This window comes from Podarcis tiliguerta, assembly GCF_965153285.1.
Source record: "Podarcis tiliguerta genome assembly, chromosome: 9".
Lineage (NCBI taxonomy): Eukaryota > Metazoa > Chordata > Lepidosauria > Squamata > Lacertidae > Podarcis > Podarcis tiliguerta.
In genome coordinates this window covers 55,294,573-55,313,999 of record NC_139542.1, presented here as the reverse complement: position 1 = coordinate 55,313,999, position 19,427 = coordinate 55,294,573, and the positions used below count along the sequence as shown (strand labels likewise).

Genomic DNA, 19,427 nt, shown 5'->3' with positions numbered 1-19,427 from the left:
TGGCGGGAGCCGCCGCCAACGTCAGCCCGATTGGCTGAGAGCCGACGTCGCCCCGCCCTCTCCTCCTCCTCCTCCTCCTCCTCCCCCCCGCCCTCGGCGAAGAGGGAGGACAGGCCGAAGCCGGCGCGCCGAGTTGAAAGGTGAAGCTGCGCGGCGCGCGGCGATGACGTAATGGCTTTGTGCGCTGGGCGGCCGGGGGGCAGCAGTAGCGGCAGCTTTCCCCGCACGTCGTCGCGCTGGGGCTGCCTCCGCCGCCGGGTCCCAGCTAGGCCCGCCTCCCGCTCCCTCCACTCCGCGTGAGGAGCCGTCCTCTCTTCCGGTAAGTGGCGGAGGCGGCGTTTCCGGGCGTTGGGAAGGGAGCAAGCGGGGCTGGAGCCGCTCCTGAGGGAAAGTTGGGAGTGGGAGAGGGCCGGGGGCTGGTGCTCTCTAGGGTGGGCCTCGCGAAGAGGAGGTTTTTCGTTTATTCTTATTCCTTGCTATCAGTTACATGTGTATACAGCCCTTCGCCCGCAGACCTCAGGGCGGTTCACGGCATAAAAAAATGAACCCCACATTGTCGCCTCGGCCTTTCGCGCTTGAAATGCCTGAGGGCAATGCCAGCCCCACGCCGACAGCCAGCGTGGCCTGTAGCGACGGCCCTCCGCACCTCGCCAGATGGGCGAGCAACTGCCAGCCCCGTGGGCATGGCCGGGGTCGCGCTTTTAGTTTCTCCTTCCCGTCCTCCCATGCGCGCGCGCTCTCTACCCATCTACCCACTTTTCCATTTTTCCTAAAGGCATTGCCAAAAGGAGTATTTACAAAAAGGGATAGGTTGCTTGCCCACCCGTTGCCTCTTCAATCGTTGCTGCTTACATTCTCTCCGTGTCTAGACTCAATTGGCAGGGAGGGGTTGTTACTGGGTTGTTGTTTTTATTTTGGTTATATATTTTGTGGTTTGTATACAGTGGTACCTCGGGTTACATACGCTTCAGGTTACAGACTCCGCTAACCCAGAAATAGTGCTTCAGGTTAAGAACTTTACTTCAGGATGAGAATAGAAATTGTGCTCCGGCGGCCCGGCGGCAGCAGGAGGCCCCATTAGCTAAAGTGGTGCTTCATGTTAAGAACAGTTTCAGGTTAAGAACGGACCTCCGGAATGAATTAAGTACTTAACCCGAGGTACCACTGTATTTTGATACTGCTCTGGGAACTACCCTGAGACCTCCGGGTATATAAATTCAATAAATAATAATAATAATTTGTGGTGGCGCAGGTGTCCGTGTGTGTTGAAGTAGTTGAGGAAAGAGATCAGTATACCGATCCATTTAAATAGCTGTGGTTGGTATTCCACTAAGTTTTTACTCAGGGTAGACCGGCTGAAACCAATATAAGCTCCATTCGTTTTAGTGGGACTACTTGAAGTAAAACGTGGTTGGATACCACCTTTGTTGAATACCACTAACTCAGGGCACCAGAGTAAGGAATTCCACTTGTGCAGCAGAATTTCTCCCTCTCCTTGCATGCAACATCCCTCTAGAGCAGGGGTTGTCATCCTGGTCCCTACCATCCACTAGTGGGTGTTTCAGGATTCTAGGTGGCCGGAAGGTTCTACAGCACAAGCTGAATCCTCCTTCCATTGAGCACTGGTGGGTGGTAAGGAAATTTTACCATCAAGAAAGATGCATTAGTGGGTAGTAGGTGCATGAGGAAAACCCATTTCCCCCATTAACGGATTTAGGGGCACTTGGGGAAGGAAGTTTCATTGCACAAGTGTAAAGCTTTGCACCGATAGAACAAATTAGTTATTGCCCCATCTGTAGATCTGACAAAAGTGCATTCTTGGCCCTTAAAAGCACACACCGCAGCAGATATTTTACTTTTAAAAATATCTTCATTGTCATTCAGAAACATCATGTCTGTGTAAGCATTGGATGTACTAGAGGTGTGTTGGTTGTTAGCTTATGGGAAACTAGTCATGGACATCTGCTGTAGTCATTTTTTTGCTTTTAACTCTCCATGAATACTTCAAAAATAACACTTGTAGTGGTGATCTAGTGGCAGCAAATGTACACTCTGAAAATTTTTTTATGCACCGGAAGGTAGCATGTATGGATTATATAGGAAGCTACCTTACACTCTCTATGGTTCTGTGACTAGGCTAAAAACCAGGACTTGGAAATACAGCTTCCCTATGATAAGTGTGACCTTTGCATTCTGATTGTTTTAGAATTTTTTATCTTGCTACATGCTGTAAATGCTTTGTGGGAAATACAATTGAAAACCTGCATGCTCAGCTCTCTCCGAATTGCTTTATTGTTTTGACTGGAAGAATATTTTGGATTCCAGGGAGCCAACCTTGAATTATGCTGAGCAATACTTCACGTTCCTAGGTGCTAGTTAAAAATGTTCCACTTCCCAAGTAACAGGGTGCCTGGAATCTTTCTGGTGTTTTTTGTAATAAACATCTGTTCTAGGTTCTGCAACTTCTGCAGAGTTATAATTTTTTTAAAGTTCCAGTGCATCTCTCTTTGTTATGTTTGTTTCACCCTCCATGTGCTACTGTGGGTTGCAGAAATTTGTGCCACGAGAAGGTATACTTTATCTAGCTGTTGTTCCCGTCATTTTCCTTTTGTCACACCCAGGAAGTGAGCTTGCCTTTTTGGCAGCAGGACACAAAACTCTTGTTAACCTGCTCACCTCTTGACCCACTGACACAGTCTCATTTTATTTTGTGTCAGTGCATGTATAAACAGCAGCCTTCTTTGTTGCTATCCATCTTAACTAGTTACATGAGCTTGTCTTAACGGAGACATTTAAAGTTGAGTGGAACAAATAGGTATTGTAAATTAAATGTCAGTTGTTAAAGGATGGCATCCTAAGCATATTTGGAAGCAAGTCCCATTGAAATAAATCACTCATTGATAGCTGAACATATAGGTTTTTGCAGCATTGCGTTGACATTTATCTAACAGCCACTTGTTTCTACCAGAGACACCTCTTTGCCTTCTGATGATTTGTTAATCAGTGTATCTATGGGGAAGAGTTAGCATAAACATATCTGATTTTGCTCCTGTGAACAAGACCAGTACATTCACCATCTTTTTTAATAAATGAAATATGTGATTACCAGATTCATTTTTCATGATTTTGAAATAGATGGATTTTGTTCTACTTGTGAATTTGGAATAACTCTCTCTCTTTCTTTTTAAATCTCTTTAGATATATAACCAAAACCTGTTTTATGAAACGGACTCTTTGTCAAATATACCTTTTTGATGTCTGGTATCTGAAACCTCCCAACTATGCCAGCAGCTACAGTAGATCACAGCCAAAGAATTTGTGAAGTTTGGGCTTGCAACCTGGATGAAGAGATGAAGAAAATTCGTCAAGTTATACGGAAGTTTAACTATGTTGCCATGGTATGATGTTGGGATATTTGTGACCTTCTTTGTTTGGGCTGGAACTAGTCCTTGAAAATTATTTGGAAGGGGAAAATGTAGAGAAGATAATTTAGATATTCAAGAATAACAGAAGACTACAATCTCAGATATTTAGTTGGAATCAAACCCCATATAATCTGAAACTTATTCCCAAGTAAGGACCAATGCTTATGTTATCTTTACAGTGTTTTTGCTGGTTGTTCTGGCTGGGAATTGTGTTTTACTGATACCATTTAAAATCAAGAGATCATTTGAAAGGGATGGATGATATGGTTACATGGTTTGGGAACGTGTTCTTTTCACAGACTGAAGTTTTTCATGTTCTCAAAACATCAGAGCTCAGGGTCATGCAGGGTCATGACAGTAAATTTCACATGTGTGAAGAAGTTAGAATCTATTGCCTATATATATATATATATATATATATATATATATATATATATAGGCAATAGATTTATAACTTCTTCACACATGTGAAATTTACTGTCACAAAGTAAAGTGATGGTCACTGACTTAGATGGTTTTAAAAGAGGAACAGACATTTATGGAAGATGGCTCTATCAACAGAAAATTGGGCTTGCAATACTAAACCATTGCTTAGCACTCTGAAAACTACTGGATGATTATCAGCCATGTATTAGGCTTGTGTACCCCATTTTTCTTTCACATGGTGGTGAAGAGGACATGAACAGATTTAGTTCACTTTCACTCATTCCTGTCTTAGTGTTAAATTTGACCCAGGGTTTCTGGTTTAAAATAAACTAGCAGGTTTTCCTTATAGGCCAGTTTCAGAACATAGGTTATGAAGCTGGCTTATTCAACTGAGCAGAATTGAGATATCTAAACACTTGCTGATGAGCTAACACAGACAGACTCAGAAAAAAATGAATATTCTCATTAGCAATAAAGCACAGTTTTCTTAATTTATTTTTCTCATGTGCTTATACCCACCTCAGTTCTTTTTGAACCAGAAATTTTGGCAAGCTGATATTTACAAAAGAAACAATGTTTTTTGTGTACAAACTAATGACTTTCCTAGTGTGCTGTTTCTACACCAGTGTAAAAAACCAAGGTTGGCTATATATTTCTATGAATGACCATTTTCTATATTTCAATTTGCTCTATATTCATGAAAAAATAATTCTGTATCTTAATAGTCTTGTTTATTGCAAATATTGGCTAGGAGCAGATTGTATGGGAGTCCTTCACCAGTGCAGTAATTCCGAACAGTGTGTCTGCTTCAGTAAATCAGCACAGCATAAGGCAGGGATGGGGAATCTGTGGCCTGCCAGATGATGATGGAATTCAGACCCCATCAGCTCCGGCTGACCAGCATGCCCGGTGGTCTGAAGTTATGGGAGTTCAGTAGCATCTGGGAGGCCACAGGCTTCCCTATCCCAGATGTTGCACCTTGTTAGGGCATGTTGAATTTTTCAGTTTTCAAATTCCAAGAATGAGGGGTGCTGAAAAGTTGAAACACGACTTGGGAATTCAAACAATATTTTGGCTAAATTGATTTTATTGATTGAATTTATATACCACCCTATACCCGGAGGTATAATTTAGTTTTTCTTGTGTGTAAAATTGTACACAAAATCATTAAAATGATTGCAAAGCACTTGCAGTTATATTATTATTATTATTATTATTATTATTATTATTATTATTATTTATTTACTTAGCATTATCTGACATTTTCAGAAGGTAAAATTGAATTTTTTGGTGTTGCAAAAGAAGTGTATGTGCTTCTTCATCAAATGTAGACTTACCAAGCTAAATGTTGTCCAATTACAAAAAAACCCACATAAAAAGCAGATTTGAATTCCTCACACCCAAAATCATATTTTAAAGACCCGTCACTGAAGAATTGTGCAAAAATTAAGTTTGGAATGGCATATTTAATGGAATGGCATATTTAAGTACCATCCTTCCTGTGTTGACAGGTCTAATGTTGCAACTACAACATTTGAGTGTTATTCTAAAATTATGACAAACAAATGTTCCAGTCCATAATCCAACTTGGCTACAATGTTTTCCTGGTATCCAAGGGACTGGGATTAACTGCAAATGAGTGTGTCTTCCCACACCTGATGCTTGTTGTCAGGAAAGCATTCAGGGCTTTCTGAAGCATTTAAACAAATTTTGTGAGCTTTAGTAGCTTTTTATATTTTGCCTTTGGTCTTTGTGCTTTCATTTTTCAGGACACAGAGTTTCCAGGTGTAGTTGCACGGCCTATTGGAGAATTCAGAAGCAATGCAGACTATCAGTATCAACTGCTCCGCTGTAACGTGGACTTACTAAAGATAATTCAATTAGGGCTGACGTTCATGAATGAACAAGGCGAATACCCTCCAGGAACTTCAACATGGCAATTTAATTTTAAATTTAATTTAACGTAAGTTGCAATCCTTGGCTGCGTATGTGTATATTTATACTTGTAACTTTGTTCAGGCTTTTAAATCTCATTTAGCTGGATCCTCAGGAATGGCATTTCAATGGGAAGGCAAAGGTGGGATATTCTCCTTGCGCGAGTGCCTTTAAAGCTTGTGCTTCTCCAGAAACAACCCAGTGATATTAACAGAATTTAGCTTAAAGTGCTTAATTCAGACATACCATCCTGCGCAAGGCAGTCAGGGCAGTCAGCTCTGTCCTATTACCTTTTAAATGCAAGGAGAAGCCAGTTTGATGTATTCTTAGCCAGCCTAGGAATAAATTTTAGCTTGGGGACAAATAGTGGGGTGGGTGAGTATTCTTCCCCAAAACCTGTGTGGTGGCTCCTCTACTGAAGCAGCAGAGCTGATGAAAAGTCCTATAATCAAGGGGGCAGGTGTTCCCTTGTGTGTGTGTGATAGTTTTGCCCCTAAAAGCTGTGCAGAGCCTAGAATTGGGCTTGGTGACTTATTTCATTGTAAGCAAATGTTCCTATCATTTTGCCAAATTGCAGCAGTTCTTTTATAAGAAAAATGTATACTAGTTTGCAAACCTTTATCCAGTAAATTGAAGGGGTTTTCTTTCTATGTAAAATATTGTATGCACCACTTGGGAGTTTAAGGGAACTCTAGACTTGCTTTTGAATTCACTTAACCTTGTTTATTGAGCAGTGCAATGTCTTTAAGAGGGCAGCCTTGCATTCCAACTCGAAGCATGTTTTCTTGGAAGTCTGTCCCATTGGTGGCACTGGGATTTGCTTCCAAGTTAGTATGCTTCTCATTGCAGCTGACTAGTCCAGGGCAGTGCATATTTACTTGGAATTACATTCCCCTGAGTTCATTGTGTGCATAGAATCGCAACCTCAATCTTTAAGCAAACATAATCAGCTAGCGCTCTTTCAGGCTGGGGCTGAACAGATGGCTTGACTTCTCGGATATGGCTTGTCTCTCAAAGTGATAAGAAAGCTTTTGTGATACACCAGTGATGTAAACTGTGAGCCATAAGATACAAACCTCAGTCCAAAGTTGGGTTTACACTTTTCATGGATTTCGTGGTACATAGTCCCTAGGGAGCAAACAGAGCTTTGTGATGCCAGTAGATCAAGCTGATCTTTAAGATCTTCTAAGAAGATGGTGCAGGTTGTCCCATGAGCAGCAGATTGTGACTTGGTGGCAAGGCAGCAATGGGCCTTCTCAGTGATAGCACTCACCCTCAGGAATGCTCTGATTTGTGAGACAGGGACAGTGATGACTTTTAAAAGCCTCTTTAATATTTACCCAAGCTTTCCTGGAGTCTGCCTCTTAATTTTTCCATTTTTGTTACATACCGTATTTTTCGTTCTATAGGATGTACTTTTCCCCTTCTAAAAAGTAAGGGAAAATGTGTGTGCATCTTATGGAGCGAATGCAGGCTGTGCAGCTAAGTCCAAAGCCAGAACAGGGAGACAGAGCGCTTACTTGGGAGTAAGTCCTATAAAACTCAGAGGGATTTACTTCTCATTGGACATGCAGAGGCCCTCTTCACGTCAGGGCAAACCATAGTTACTGGCTTACAATAAATGCAAGATCGCTCCCACTTTGTTCCTCCCTCAAGGCAAGCAGGAGCAACGAGTCATGATCCTTGGCTGCGTGTTATGCCTGAACTAGGGAATCCTGGCTTGTTTTGCTCAAACCATGATCAGGAAGCTAAGAACCAACCTTGACATCATGTTGTAGTTTGTCTGGAGTTAACATTCTGGTTAGGCCAGAATGTTAAAAAAAAAGCCAGAGGGTGTCGTGTTCATAGTTCATTAACTTCATGTTCATTAACTATAGTTTACCTTGATGTTTGAACACAGTTGTAAGATGAAGCTGTAAACCTTAATAATGCTGTGATCCTTTATTGATGTTCATCCGTTTTCATGATTTAATGTGCAATTTCTCCTAGATTTTGGTTTAAACTGTTTATCTCAAGATTTCTTTATTTCAAGTGTAAATCTTTCCCCATCGTGTTTCTCCTAGAGAAGACATGTATGCCCAAGATTCAATAGAGCTATTAACAACATCTGGAATCCAGTTCAAAAAACATGAGGATGAAGGAATTGAGACTCAGTACTTTGCTGAACTTCTTATGACGTCAGGCGTCGTGCTTTGCGAAGGAGTCAAGTGGCTTTCATTTCATAGGTAAATGCAGCATTAACTAATATAACTAATATTTAACTAATGTTCTTTAACTTTTTCCTGAAACTGTAATACCAAATAACTGCCCCCATTAATTGCGATTGGAAAATCAGGGTTGGATGAGGTGTGGATATGGCAACGTGATTTTGTCGTAAAGGCTTTCCTGCTTTTAAGTTAAATCTCTACACTTTGGCTCCAGTTGGAAACTAATAATTTGTATCTTAAAATGAGGCACTAAAGTGTCAGCCTTGTAGAGAGGGAGCACTGTATTTTTCTATTTTGCTTTGACAGTTTCCCAGGTCAGAGGAAGGAACAGCCACATATCTCTACCCTTTGTGTACGCTTAGCAGGTAAATGAAAACTGGAATTAGTTGATTAACATCGTTGGAAAATCCAAATTCAGTGCAGCTCTGAAGACCCATATGATAATACTGGTAGGGAAAATACGACCCTTCTATTTTAACTGTAATGCCAAATATTGGAAAAAATTTAAACTTTTTAATTTGGTTGCTGCATGGATTATTTTCTTATCTGGTGCCAATAAACTAGTCTTTTGGCTTCTCCCCACCCCTGAAGGATCAGTTAAATCAAGTGGTCAAAATAAACTTTTGAAGGGTTTGGGTTGCAGTCTAGATACCTGTGTAAGCACACTAATGATTTCAGCCAGTCTCATCACTTGGGGAATTTGTTTCTCCACTGCTGGGCTCACTGCTGCCACACAAAGTAGGCTGAAAGCAATTAGGAACATTTGTTTGCCGGCTTATTCCACAGTGTGTGTTGTTAACTGTTTTGAAAGAATACCTCTCTCCTGTCGAGCAGTTGTGTGGGAAGTTCCTTACTGAGTTTTAGTTCTGGCCTGTATGCATACTGATGAGTTTTCTTTCTTTTTTTTTTTAATAATTTTTTATTAATAGGCCAATCATATCACATTGTTCAAATCACATTAATTCCAGATTATACAGCCAAATTTTAAATTTTTGGGGGGTACCCATATATCAAGCTCCGCACGAGTCCAAGTTCCAGATGACTCCAGACATCACTTATTTGCTGCTTTTGTTCGACAGTTCCATCCAGTTCAATTCGGATAGACGTTTATTACCTTCTTTCTCTTCTTGTTGTTATCATTTATTCCTTTCTTTGCGATCTCTGATAATTTTCACAAACAGATTGAAAGATTTGGTGTCACTGTGTGGGTTTTGTAGTCTTCATTATTCAGGAACAGCCTCTGTTAGATACTTCCATAAACAAAATTAATCTTCGGTCTGTCCATTATTATTCCTCAGGCTGGCCCGGTAAATCAAATAAATTAATTAGGGGGCTCTGTCAGGTCAAACTTGCATTCCAGCATTCCTTCTCTTTCGCACCGTCCTGATACTCCTCCCCCTACTTCTTCTCCGACCGGCCTGTCTTGGCGAGACGCCATTTCTTTTTAACTGCGTCATAAAAATTTTCCTCCTTCTCACCATTCGATCTTCTCTTGTTGTATTATATTTCCTCCCACACAATTCTTAAAGTTCTGTTTATGAATTATAAAACGTGACGATCTTATTTCTTCCTGGGGTGGAGGGTATTGTTATCACATATGCAAGGAAAATAGGAAGAGTTTTTCCCTCCACCCCCCCTTCATTCCAGCCATACATTCTCATAGTGGTAGTTCAGCAAAAGATTTACTTATCCATCCGTCACTCCCGGTCACAGAGATCCATTAATCAGCAGTCCTTATCGTCGAGTTTCACTTGATATATGTGCTTCAGCCTTCCAAATCTATTTATATCCAATTAGTTCCAATTATAATTCCAAGCTGAAGCAACCAGCACGCGCTGATTGGAATCGGCGTCGGGAAGATCTGACTCCACCGAGGGCTTGTGCCAAGTGTTCAGCACCCCCGTCTCTCGAATCAGGGGGTGCATTGTGAACACAGCTGGCAGGGCAGCCCGCCCCATACCCTTGGGGGGGGAGGAAGGCTGCCTACTTCCCATAGCAGCCCCTTAATACCTCGTATGGGTCAGAGAGATGTTATTGTCAGCCATCTTCCAACGCGCCACCTAGTGGCCCCCCGTATGCATACTGATGAGTTTTCTGGGAAAAGTTGCTAACAGAGGTATCTTATTTGAAAAAGGGCATCTTGTTCAAGACCAGCTATGGACATAATCTATGGTGCTCATTCATTTCTTACTGTATTTCAGCATGCTTGAGTGGCACAACCATTTTAAAATGAAAAGGGCTTTCAGCTCCTGAGATAGGTACTGTACCTTGTGCCCAAGGTGTTTAAGAACTTGTTTTTAATACCTTCAATGGCAGAAGAAAAAGTTCATTTAGACAAGAGGCCATTAGCTATGTTTCAGTTCTGCTTTGTGTAAGTAGACATAGCTTTTAAAAATCTGGTGTAATAAATTATATTATCAGGTTGAGCAGTTGATGGAGATAGATTAGAAATATTTGGAATTCAGCTATTGTGCTGGTAATAAAATAAGTGTAGATAATTTCAAGAGTTGTATCCAGCTATGTAAGTTGGCTGTTCCAATTTCTGTCCCATTAAAAATCTGATCAGTTTGAATTGCTGCCCAACCGTTTTAACTTTTGCTTTAGCTGCTGAAATATTACATGAAAAATTCTGTTAGTAGAAAGTCTTCTGTGAATGAGGATTAATTTATAGAAATTGTGTTTTAAGGCAGCAATGGTCAAATATTACAAGCAGGCAGTAAAGCATGTTTCCTCCGGCATAGCAAGCAGGCTTCGGATATGGCCAAAAAAAAGGCATCACATTGAATTTCTAGTAATCTTGTATCCAGTTTTCCTTGATGAATCAGAGTTCTGTATTGTAAATGCTTGAGTACAATGACAATGTGAACACTCCATATCAGACCAAGATAGGTTGGCTGTGAAAATATTAGCAGTCGTTTTTAATAAGTCAGAATTATTAATTTAGAATTAATGATTTCTCAGCAACATAATATATTTTTAATTGTCTGTTTTATTTCTATGTAACCCTGCAGGCCATGCGGTCTAAAGTGATTGAAAGAGTTACATTGATAAAAATGTAATATTACCTAAATTCATGTGGTATTACCTAAATTCATGTAAGAATGCACTTTATGAAACAAAATTTAAAATGATGGGCTGGCAATCCTACACTTTACAAAACTGTTATCATGCAGCATTACTGACTATTTTGCCAATAATGGGAGACTTTTGATAGTAATTGACAAAGAAAAGAAAGGGAGAATGAATAATAAAGGGAGACTATTTTAATGTGCAGTATTTTAATATATGGGATGGATACAAACCTATCAACATTAATGCATGTCCCTAGCTTTTATTCTGAGTCATTCAGATTTTGATATTCTAAGGATACTCAGCAGTTCTATTGTTTGGAAAAATGTAAATCTAATTAGATTTTATGATCTACATGTGATAATCAATTTTTGGGCATACATAAGTGATCACATGCAAGAATATTTGACTAGATTTCTTTCAGTATCTGCAAATAAGGAACCTAGTTAACCCTTTGCCAAAGAAGTACAAGATGTATTAAAATCAAGCTAGTTTTCAACAACTTTTTATTGAATATGGAGACACAAAAAACTTCTCAATTTGTAATCCTATGGCAGTAGAAGGCAAAAAAAAAACTATGACTCACAGATGAATATTTATTAGTCATATTTATGTAAAAAGGACTGCCTTAATTATTTTTGAAATTAAGAAAACTTTCCAAGGTCTTAATTTTAGTGTATTATGCAAAAACTAAGAGAATATATAGTTGCATTTCTGTCAGTGGTTGGTTTTGTCAAACCATTGATGCTGGATTGACATGCATGTGCTAACAGTGTAATATCATATAAAATGGTTGGAAGGATGCATTAAATACCATCAGAGAAATCACAGGAGATGTTAGTAACATTAACTCTGTAGGTAAGTTTACTAACAGTGCATCTATACAAAAGTGGCTCCCATTGCATTCAGTGGGGTGTACTGGTGTGTTTAGGTTGCAGCCATGGACTGTAATCTTGTGCATACTTGCGAGAAAGTCCCATTTTAAAGTAGTGGGACTTAATTAACGCATAAACATGAATTGGGTTGGGCCTAAGACACTGGCCTTCAATGTGTGGGTTGTAACAGGAGGACTACCACCATGTATATATATGGTAAAAGATTAAGAAATGGGTCCCCCAAATGGATATTTGAGTTAAAAATGGGCCCTGGGGCCTATAAAAGGTTGAAGGACTACTGATTTAAAGGTGTGCTTAGAAACCTAGGAAATTGGTGGCTTAGCTGTGAAAATAATGGGAGGAACAATGCAAGCCATATTAAAATTTTACAAAAGGGCAGAAGCTTAGGAAAACCTGGAATGTAACAATAAGAAATTCTGTATCAGATGGAAGAGCTGAATCTGAATTTTTGGAGCACTGGATAATTTCTAAAACACTTCAATGCATATTTTTTCAAACTATAGTGAAAATATTTAGAATATAAACCTACAGGCTTTGCCTCGCAAAATATTATTAACTATTGATGTAGACCAGAGCTTTCAAAACTCTCTGTTGCAGCACGTTAGTGTGTCGGCTGCAGTGTGTAGTTGTGTTGTGTGAATGCTCCCCACACTCCTCCTGGGGCTGGAAAGGGGTTAGTTTAACCTCCAGTTTGCAAATAAAACTGAATTACTGTGTCACAAAATGATGCACGTCTAAAAAGTGTGTCACCAAACATGAAAAGTTTGGAAAGCTCTGATGCAGACCTAAGGTTGTTTAATTTGTAATGTAACATAGTTAATAATTTAGGGTGCTATCTGGTGTTTGTCATATTTAAAGTAGACCCATTGAAACCAACAGATTTAAGTAGCTAAAGTTCATTGATTTCATTGGGTCTATTTTGACTTGACTATCACTCTTAAACAAAAGGTCTTGGTAAAATATAGCAGAACGTAGGTTTAAATTGTCATTTCGTACTCTGTCCTATGAACAGGGATCAGCAGTAGATTTAGTTGCTCAGTAGATAGATATAAAAGCAATATTTCTTAAAGGTTTCTTAAGAATTCTCTTCATATGTATATTGCTTATTGGCTGTCAGCATATCCACAATATCACCGTGAAATATACATTTAATGCATTTTCTTTTAAAATAACCTCTTAAGGAAGATTATAGTACAGACTCATTTGGTATGCTATAGATTAACTATCTCTTGCAGATGGTTACATTGGCCAGTATCCAGCAAAGTAGTTCCATTGGCACAAGGGCTTCCGGCTTTGCAACAGAACTTCCCCTTCCTTTCTTCTTAATAATAATAATAATAATAATAATAATAATGAATTTAGCGTCTTGAAGAGAATACATATGCCTGGGCTTTGCAGTTTTTCTTTTAAAGAGAAGAATCTCTGGAATGACAACCTGACTAAACTTAGGTGTTTTTGTTTTGTTTCTGTTCCTAATTGCTTTGCAGTGGCTATGACTTTGGTTATTTGATCAAGATCTTGACGAATTCCAATTTACCCGAGGAAGAGCTGGACTTCTTTGAGATTCTGAGATTATTTTTCCCTGTCATTTATGATGTGAAGTACCTTATGAAGAGTTGCAAAAATCTCAAGGTAAATTCCCCAATGCCTTTTTAACAGAGATTAAACAGCATTTTTAGGAGTGAAGTTTTTTATGGATGAAGAATGTCACAAGTGTTGTCTATAAATTGCTACCGTTAGACCTAGCTATCATCAGCCCCAGCCAGCGTAGCGAATGACCAAGGATTATAGGATTGTTGCCCAACAACTCTGGAGGTTCCTTATCCTTGCATTAGATCTTATGTACACCAACCTGGACCCTGTGCTTGTCATCCAAGTCCCTTCTCTATGTCCCTCCTCCCTGAGAGGTTCAGAGGGTGACGACGTGAGAACGGGCCTTTTCTGTGGTGGCTCCCTGTCTGTGGAATGCTCTCCCCAGAGAGGCTTGCCTGGTGCTATCATTACATGTCTATAGGCACCAGGCAAAAACATTCATCTTTACTCAGGCCTTCAGCCATTAAATAGTATATGGCCTGTTAAATGTGTGTGGGGACTACTGTATTATGATGATGTTATAATTATTATGCTGTATATTATTTTTATTCTGTGTAGATTATGTTGTACACTGCCCTGGAGTCTTTGGACAAAGGGTGGAAATAATATAGTTTGGAGTTGCAATTTTTTTGTTAATAGTGTTTGACTGAGTACATTGGATCTTTTATTATTATCGTCATTATCAAAATCACCAGCATCACATGTATTAATTATGTACGTAATGAGTAGTCCCTCAAGCCAGTATAGCTTGAAGAATGCACTACATATTCTAAATTTGCATGGTATCATTTGGAAAATGGTGGATGGGGGAGGATTTAACTTAACTGGATTCCTTGATGCATTTGTTTTATTAAAAGGTTCCTGTTTATGGATCCTATAGTAAAGCAATTATAGTGATTCTAGACTCTTTGAAGTTCATAACCTTAATTTCTGAAGAGTCTTTTCCTTGATTCTCCAATGTTTTGGGTAGTTGAATATGAAAAAAAATTAAATCATCTGAGTGTACAGTGGTGCCTCGCAAGACGAAATTAATCCGTTCCGCGAGTCTCTTCGTCTAGCGGTTTTTTCGTCTTGCGAAGCAACCTGATTAGCGGATTAGCGCTATTAGCGGTTTAGCGGCTATTAAAGGCTTAGGGGATTAGCGGATTACCTGCTAAAAGGCTATTAGCAGCTTAGCGCCTTAGAAAAAGGGGGTGGGGAGCGAAAAAAACACCCCAGGAATCGCAAGACATTTTCGTCTTGCGAAGGAAGCCCATATAGAAATTCGTCCTGCGAAGCGCATTGAAAAAGGGAAAACCCTTTCGTCTAGCGGGTTTTCCGTCTTGCGAGGCATTCGTCTTGCGGGGCACCACTGTAAATTGTAGGGATTTGGGGAGTAAAACATGCATTCCGGCAATATTCCCCCCCCCCCCAAAAAAAAATTGTATAGGTCATAGAATCATAGAACTGGAACACAGAGGATCATGTATTCCAACCCTCTGCATTGTAGGAAACTGCAGCTGGCCCTATGGGGATTGAATCCATGACCTTGTAGTCTCCTAATTTTCCTAAACCAAAGTAGTGGTTCTATTAAAGCCCCTATCTGTTGCCCTTCCATCCTAAAAACTGCTGGTCTCATACCTAGGCAGATCACTAGAAACCTCTGCTCAGGCACAATGTCTGCATTATACAGACTCATCTGACCCCTCCAATTGGTTGTGGTTCAGTATTGTCATTTAGCAAGTTTGTGGGTACAACACTCCCTCCTGCACATGGTTGTAACAGTGGGGGAGAAAACTCTAATTATACATGCTTCTGACATGGGCCATGTAGCACTTCCAAGATTTGTCTTTTCCGTTTTATTTCCAGTGGGTTTAAAAGCAACAATACAAGCGTAAACAAATAGAAGTGCTGAAAACCATTCCTTTCCTCATTTGCGAAGGCTTCAGCGAAATGGTATCTTTAGCTAACATCACGATTCCAAGAAAAAGCATGGCTTTTTGGTTGTGTGATCACTGCACATTCCTTGCTTCAGAAAGTTACATAAACAAATGGGGTGGAAACCAATTCCTCACCTGTTTTATTCCCAGAGATCATAACTTACAAACTTCTGATTGTGCTGCCATCTTCTCTTTCAGGGTGGATTGCAAGAAGTTGCTGAGCAGTTGGAGCTGGAGAGGATAGGACCGCAGCATCAAGCAGGATCCGATTCTCTACTAACTGGCATGGCCTTCTTCAAAATGAGAGAGGTAGGTGGTTGGGGGTTTGGTTGGTATGAGGCCTTTGGATGAATAATTGTTATTTAAATTAGAATCATAGAATCGTAGAGTTGGAAGAGACCACAAGGGCCATCGAGTCCAACCCCCTGCCAAGCAGGAAACACCATCAGACCACTCCTGACATATGGTTGTCAAGCCTCTGCTTAAAGACCTCCAAAGAAGGAGACTCCACCACACTCCTTGGCAGCAAATTCCACTGTCGAACAGCTCTTACTGTCAGGAAGTTCTTCCTAATGTTTAGGTGGAATCTTCTTTCTTGCCACTGGGGTTGGGCCTAGTGAAGCTAACCCTGGAATTAGGCTTCTCAGAGTGCATGGTAGTTCCTCTCTTTGGCAGAAGCAGTGGCTAAGTGGCAGCTTACTCTCTGCAGTCTGCCCTCAATGCCAGTTTGTGTGTGCCTTTGACCAAAGGCCAGGTCCCAGCTTCACCTGCCTCACACATACCAAAGGAATCAGCCTTATATCGAGTCAGACCATTGGTCTGTCTAGCTCAGTACTGTCAACACTGATAGTGGCTGCCTGGACTGACTAGGAACGATGGGAGGAACCAGCTGGGGAACCAGGCTCAGAGCCTGGGGAGTGATGGCGGGACAACAATGAGTGGTCAAGACTGGGAAGAAGGGGTGTCGGAAGCTGAAGAGGTAACTGGGCTTAGCAAAGTGGGAGAGTCCAGAATCAGAGGTGAAAGGTCAAGCAGGAGAAGAGGGAGGTCAAGAGGCAGAGATGATTCTGGCTGATGAAGAGTCATGGGTGTCTCCTGCTGCTGCTGCAACAAGCTTCCCTCCCACCTTCTCTCCCAGAACCAGAAGTGGCATGCAAAGGGCAGAGGAGAGGTTGGCTGCTCACAGATGCGGTCTCAGATTGCTTGGAAAAAGGGGAGCGTGGGCAGCTGTGAGGAGGTGGGAACTTTGTCTTGGTAACTGATCCATGGGCAAGGCCTACTGGGGATGAGCACCAAGTCTGTGCAAATTGTGTTCTTGCTAATAAAGAGTTAACTCCAACTTACACAGTGTGATTTACTGCCAGCTGGTTCCTGCCAGTGGCTCACTAGGGTTTCAGGTAGAAGTCTTTTTCACTCATACCTCAAGATGTCAGGGATTGAACCAGGGATGTTCTACCTGCAAAGGAGGTGTTCTGCTATTGTCCATAGCATAGCCTTACCCAATAAATGTGACGTGGGCAAGCAGTATGCCCTCTCATGGATTGATTGAATGCATAAAAATGGAAGAACAGTGTGTGGGGCCACAGTTTGTTCTGAGCAGAGCAGTCTGGAATGTCCTTTTGTGACAAGATAGACCCTGCCACTTAGCTTTCTCCTCCTTAGCTTTCTCACTGACTTGTGGTTTTGAATTGTCTCCAGATGTTCTTCGAAGATCACATTGATGATGCAAAGTACTGTGGTCACTTGTACGGTCTCGGTTCTGGTTCCTCATATGTACAGAATGGGACAGGAAATGCATATGAAGAAGAAGCCAACAAGCAATCATGACATGAAATGGGAAGCTGCTTTTTCTGAGCTCCACGTGCTTGTACATAGGTTTTATCTCTGGTTGAATCCCTTGGGACAATAAGGCCTTCTCTTCCCCTTGGCACACTTCCTTTTATGCCTTTGTATGTACTAAACCTGACTGTTCCTATCCCAGTTTTTTGACCTTAAGGTGTAGGCATTTCTGGGTTAAATGTGGCCTTGTACTTTGCCCATCTGTACATAAGCACATGTAGGAGCAGCGTGGCGGGTAGAAGAAAGCTAAAATGATAATGAAATTTCTGGTAAACTTTAATTGGTCTTAGTATTGGTTTATTATCTCCCTCACCCCTTTCCCCAAACTGAACTAGCACTGATTGTAACCAATTTCCACATTTCTTTATCCCTTCTGGTGTACAGGAGTTTTAGCTATTCAAGGTTGTGGACCATCACATTTGCACTTTAGAAGACTGACTCTCTCAGTCACATCCTCTGTTTTTTTCTGAAGTTCTGGTTCTGCCCCCTCCCCTGGCCCAGACAAAATGTTAATCCTCTTGGTTGAACACACAAAGTTGCAAATTCATTAGAAAAGCTCATATTCACTGCATAATCTTGTTCAGAACTACTGAAATCCTAGCAGCTGCTCATATCTAAACTGGTGTCCAGTCTTCCAGGTGTGCCCTGTACACACCGGCTTACGATCAGCTTGCCAGTTTTGCACTGCTGTGTGATCAGAATAACTAGACGATGCCATCAGAATCTCTCCTGGGTGTACTCCACTGAATTGAGAAGCTCTTGCCTGGTGTCTAATTTGTGCTCTGTTCAATTCAATAGGGTGTGTTTCGGAGAGGTTCCTTGTCAAATTTTCCTCCTGTATCTGGAAACAAGCTGTACAGCCTTCGGGGACAACTGTGTCCTATTTTGCTTTTGAGCAGAATAATTGAAATGATGGAGATTGCAGTAAGATTTAACAGTTCACATTGTGGATCCAGTTCCTTATTCCTGTTACAGGAAGCTATTTCCTACAAATACTTTCTATTTTAAAACCGTATTTATTTTCTACTTGAATAGATGAACACAAGTCCGTATGAGGACGAGATCCAAAGATTTGAAGCCAACTCGATAATGAGCTAAATAAAAGGAAGATAGGTGTGACCTTTTGGTAGCTGATACAAAAGGTATTTGTTGTAAAACAACAAAATCTATTTGTACCTAATAAAGCTACCGGAGGCTTGTAAGGCTAGTTTATTTTTTTGAGTCTAAGCAATATATTTTATAAATACATTGTTTTATTAAAGGACCACAAAGTACTTTCTTAACCATGCAGAGCATGCTCATTCGAAGCAGTTGTGTAGGAGGACTTCAATTGGTATTGAATAGCTAAACCCTAACCTGAAATGATGGAGTGCCTGTGGCAGCATTTTGTGTGTCTCGCCCACACTGAAAATCAGCAAGAGTAAATCCTAAATTGATTTGTTTACCATGTACTTTAACCTGTTTTCCTCTCTCTCCTCAAGAAGTTACAGTGATGTAACTGTGGGTGGTCCTTTTTAAAGAACAATAACAGACATTTGCATAAGAGGGTATTTGTTTTTAAAAGCTTTTGTAAATAAAGGCTTCAAAAGTGTTTTCTTACATATCTGCAGACTTGTAGTTTTGTTTTGTTTTGAAAGCTTTTACTGCTATATAATTGTGCCCAATTAATCCCTTTGGATTTATTACCTGCGGCAATAATTTAATTCCACTGTTTTGTTGTCCCCAGTCCAGTCTGCTATTCAAAACATAATCTGATATTTGGTGTAGGAGATAGTATGTTCTAGATGCCCATCCACCAGATACACTAATCTTACTTACTTTAGGAACGGGGACTCTGTGATCCCCAGCCAAGATGGCTGAGTAGGTGGGCCAGATCCTGATCCCCACCATGAACTACAGGTAAGTCTTATTGCCACAACCACTATTCCACGTCTTGCTCTGGGTGTGGAGGGACCACTTGATAGATTTGGTTCTAAAGGCTTCAGTTGCTGATATGCTTACTTAGTTTTGTTGTAGTTGTGGGCAACCTGCTTGAGGTCAAGGCCTGCATTCCCTTATGGGATACCCATTTGGTGACCAAATGCCAGCAGTAGGCTGGCCAAAGTCTCTGTTGGGCAG

The 19,427-nt window shown here is 40.7% G+C and overlaps 1 protein-coding gene across 2 annotated transcripts; it reads left to right on the top strand.

Annotated features, from left to right (window-relative positions):
* The first annotated feature begins 179 nt into the window (after window positions 1-179).
* Window positions 180-18,912, top strand: CNOT7 (CCR4-NOT transcription complex subunit 7). Of its 2 annotated transcripts, none has more exons than XM_083458465.1 (7): window positions 180-319; window positions 3,199-3,398; window positions 5,621-5,814; window positions 7,850-8,011; window positions 13,446-13,590; window positions 15,669-15,779; window positions 17,169-18,912. In XM_083458465.1, exons 2-7 carry the CDS (start codon window positions 3,282-3,284, stop codon window positions 17,295-17,297), a joined length of 858 nt encoding a protein of 285 aa, XP_083314591.1. In that variant the 5' UTR covers window positions 180-319; window positions 3,199-3,281; the 3' UTR covers window positions 17,298-18,912. The 2 variants fall into 2 exon arrangements, with proteins under 2 accessions (XP_083314591.1, XP_083314592.1); XM_083458466.1 differs by having other exon boundaries at window positions 3,199-3,573.
* The last annotated feature ends 515 nt before the right edge of the window (window positions 18,913-19,427 follow it).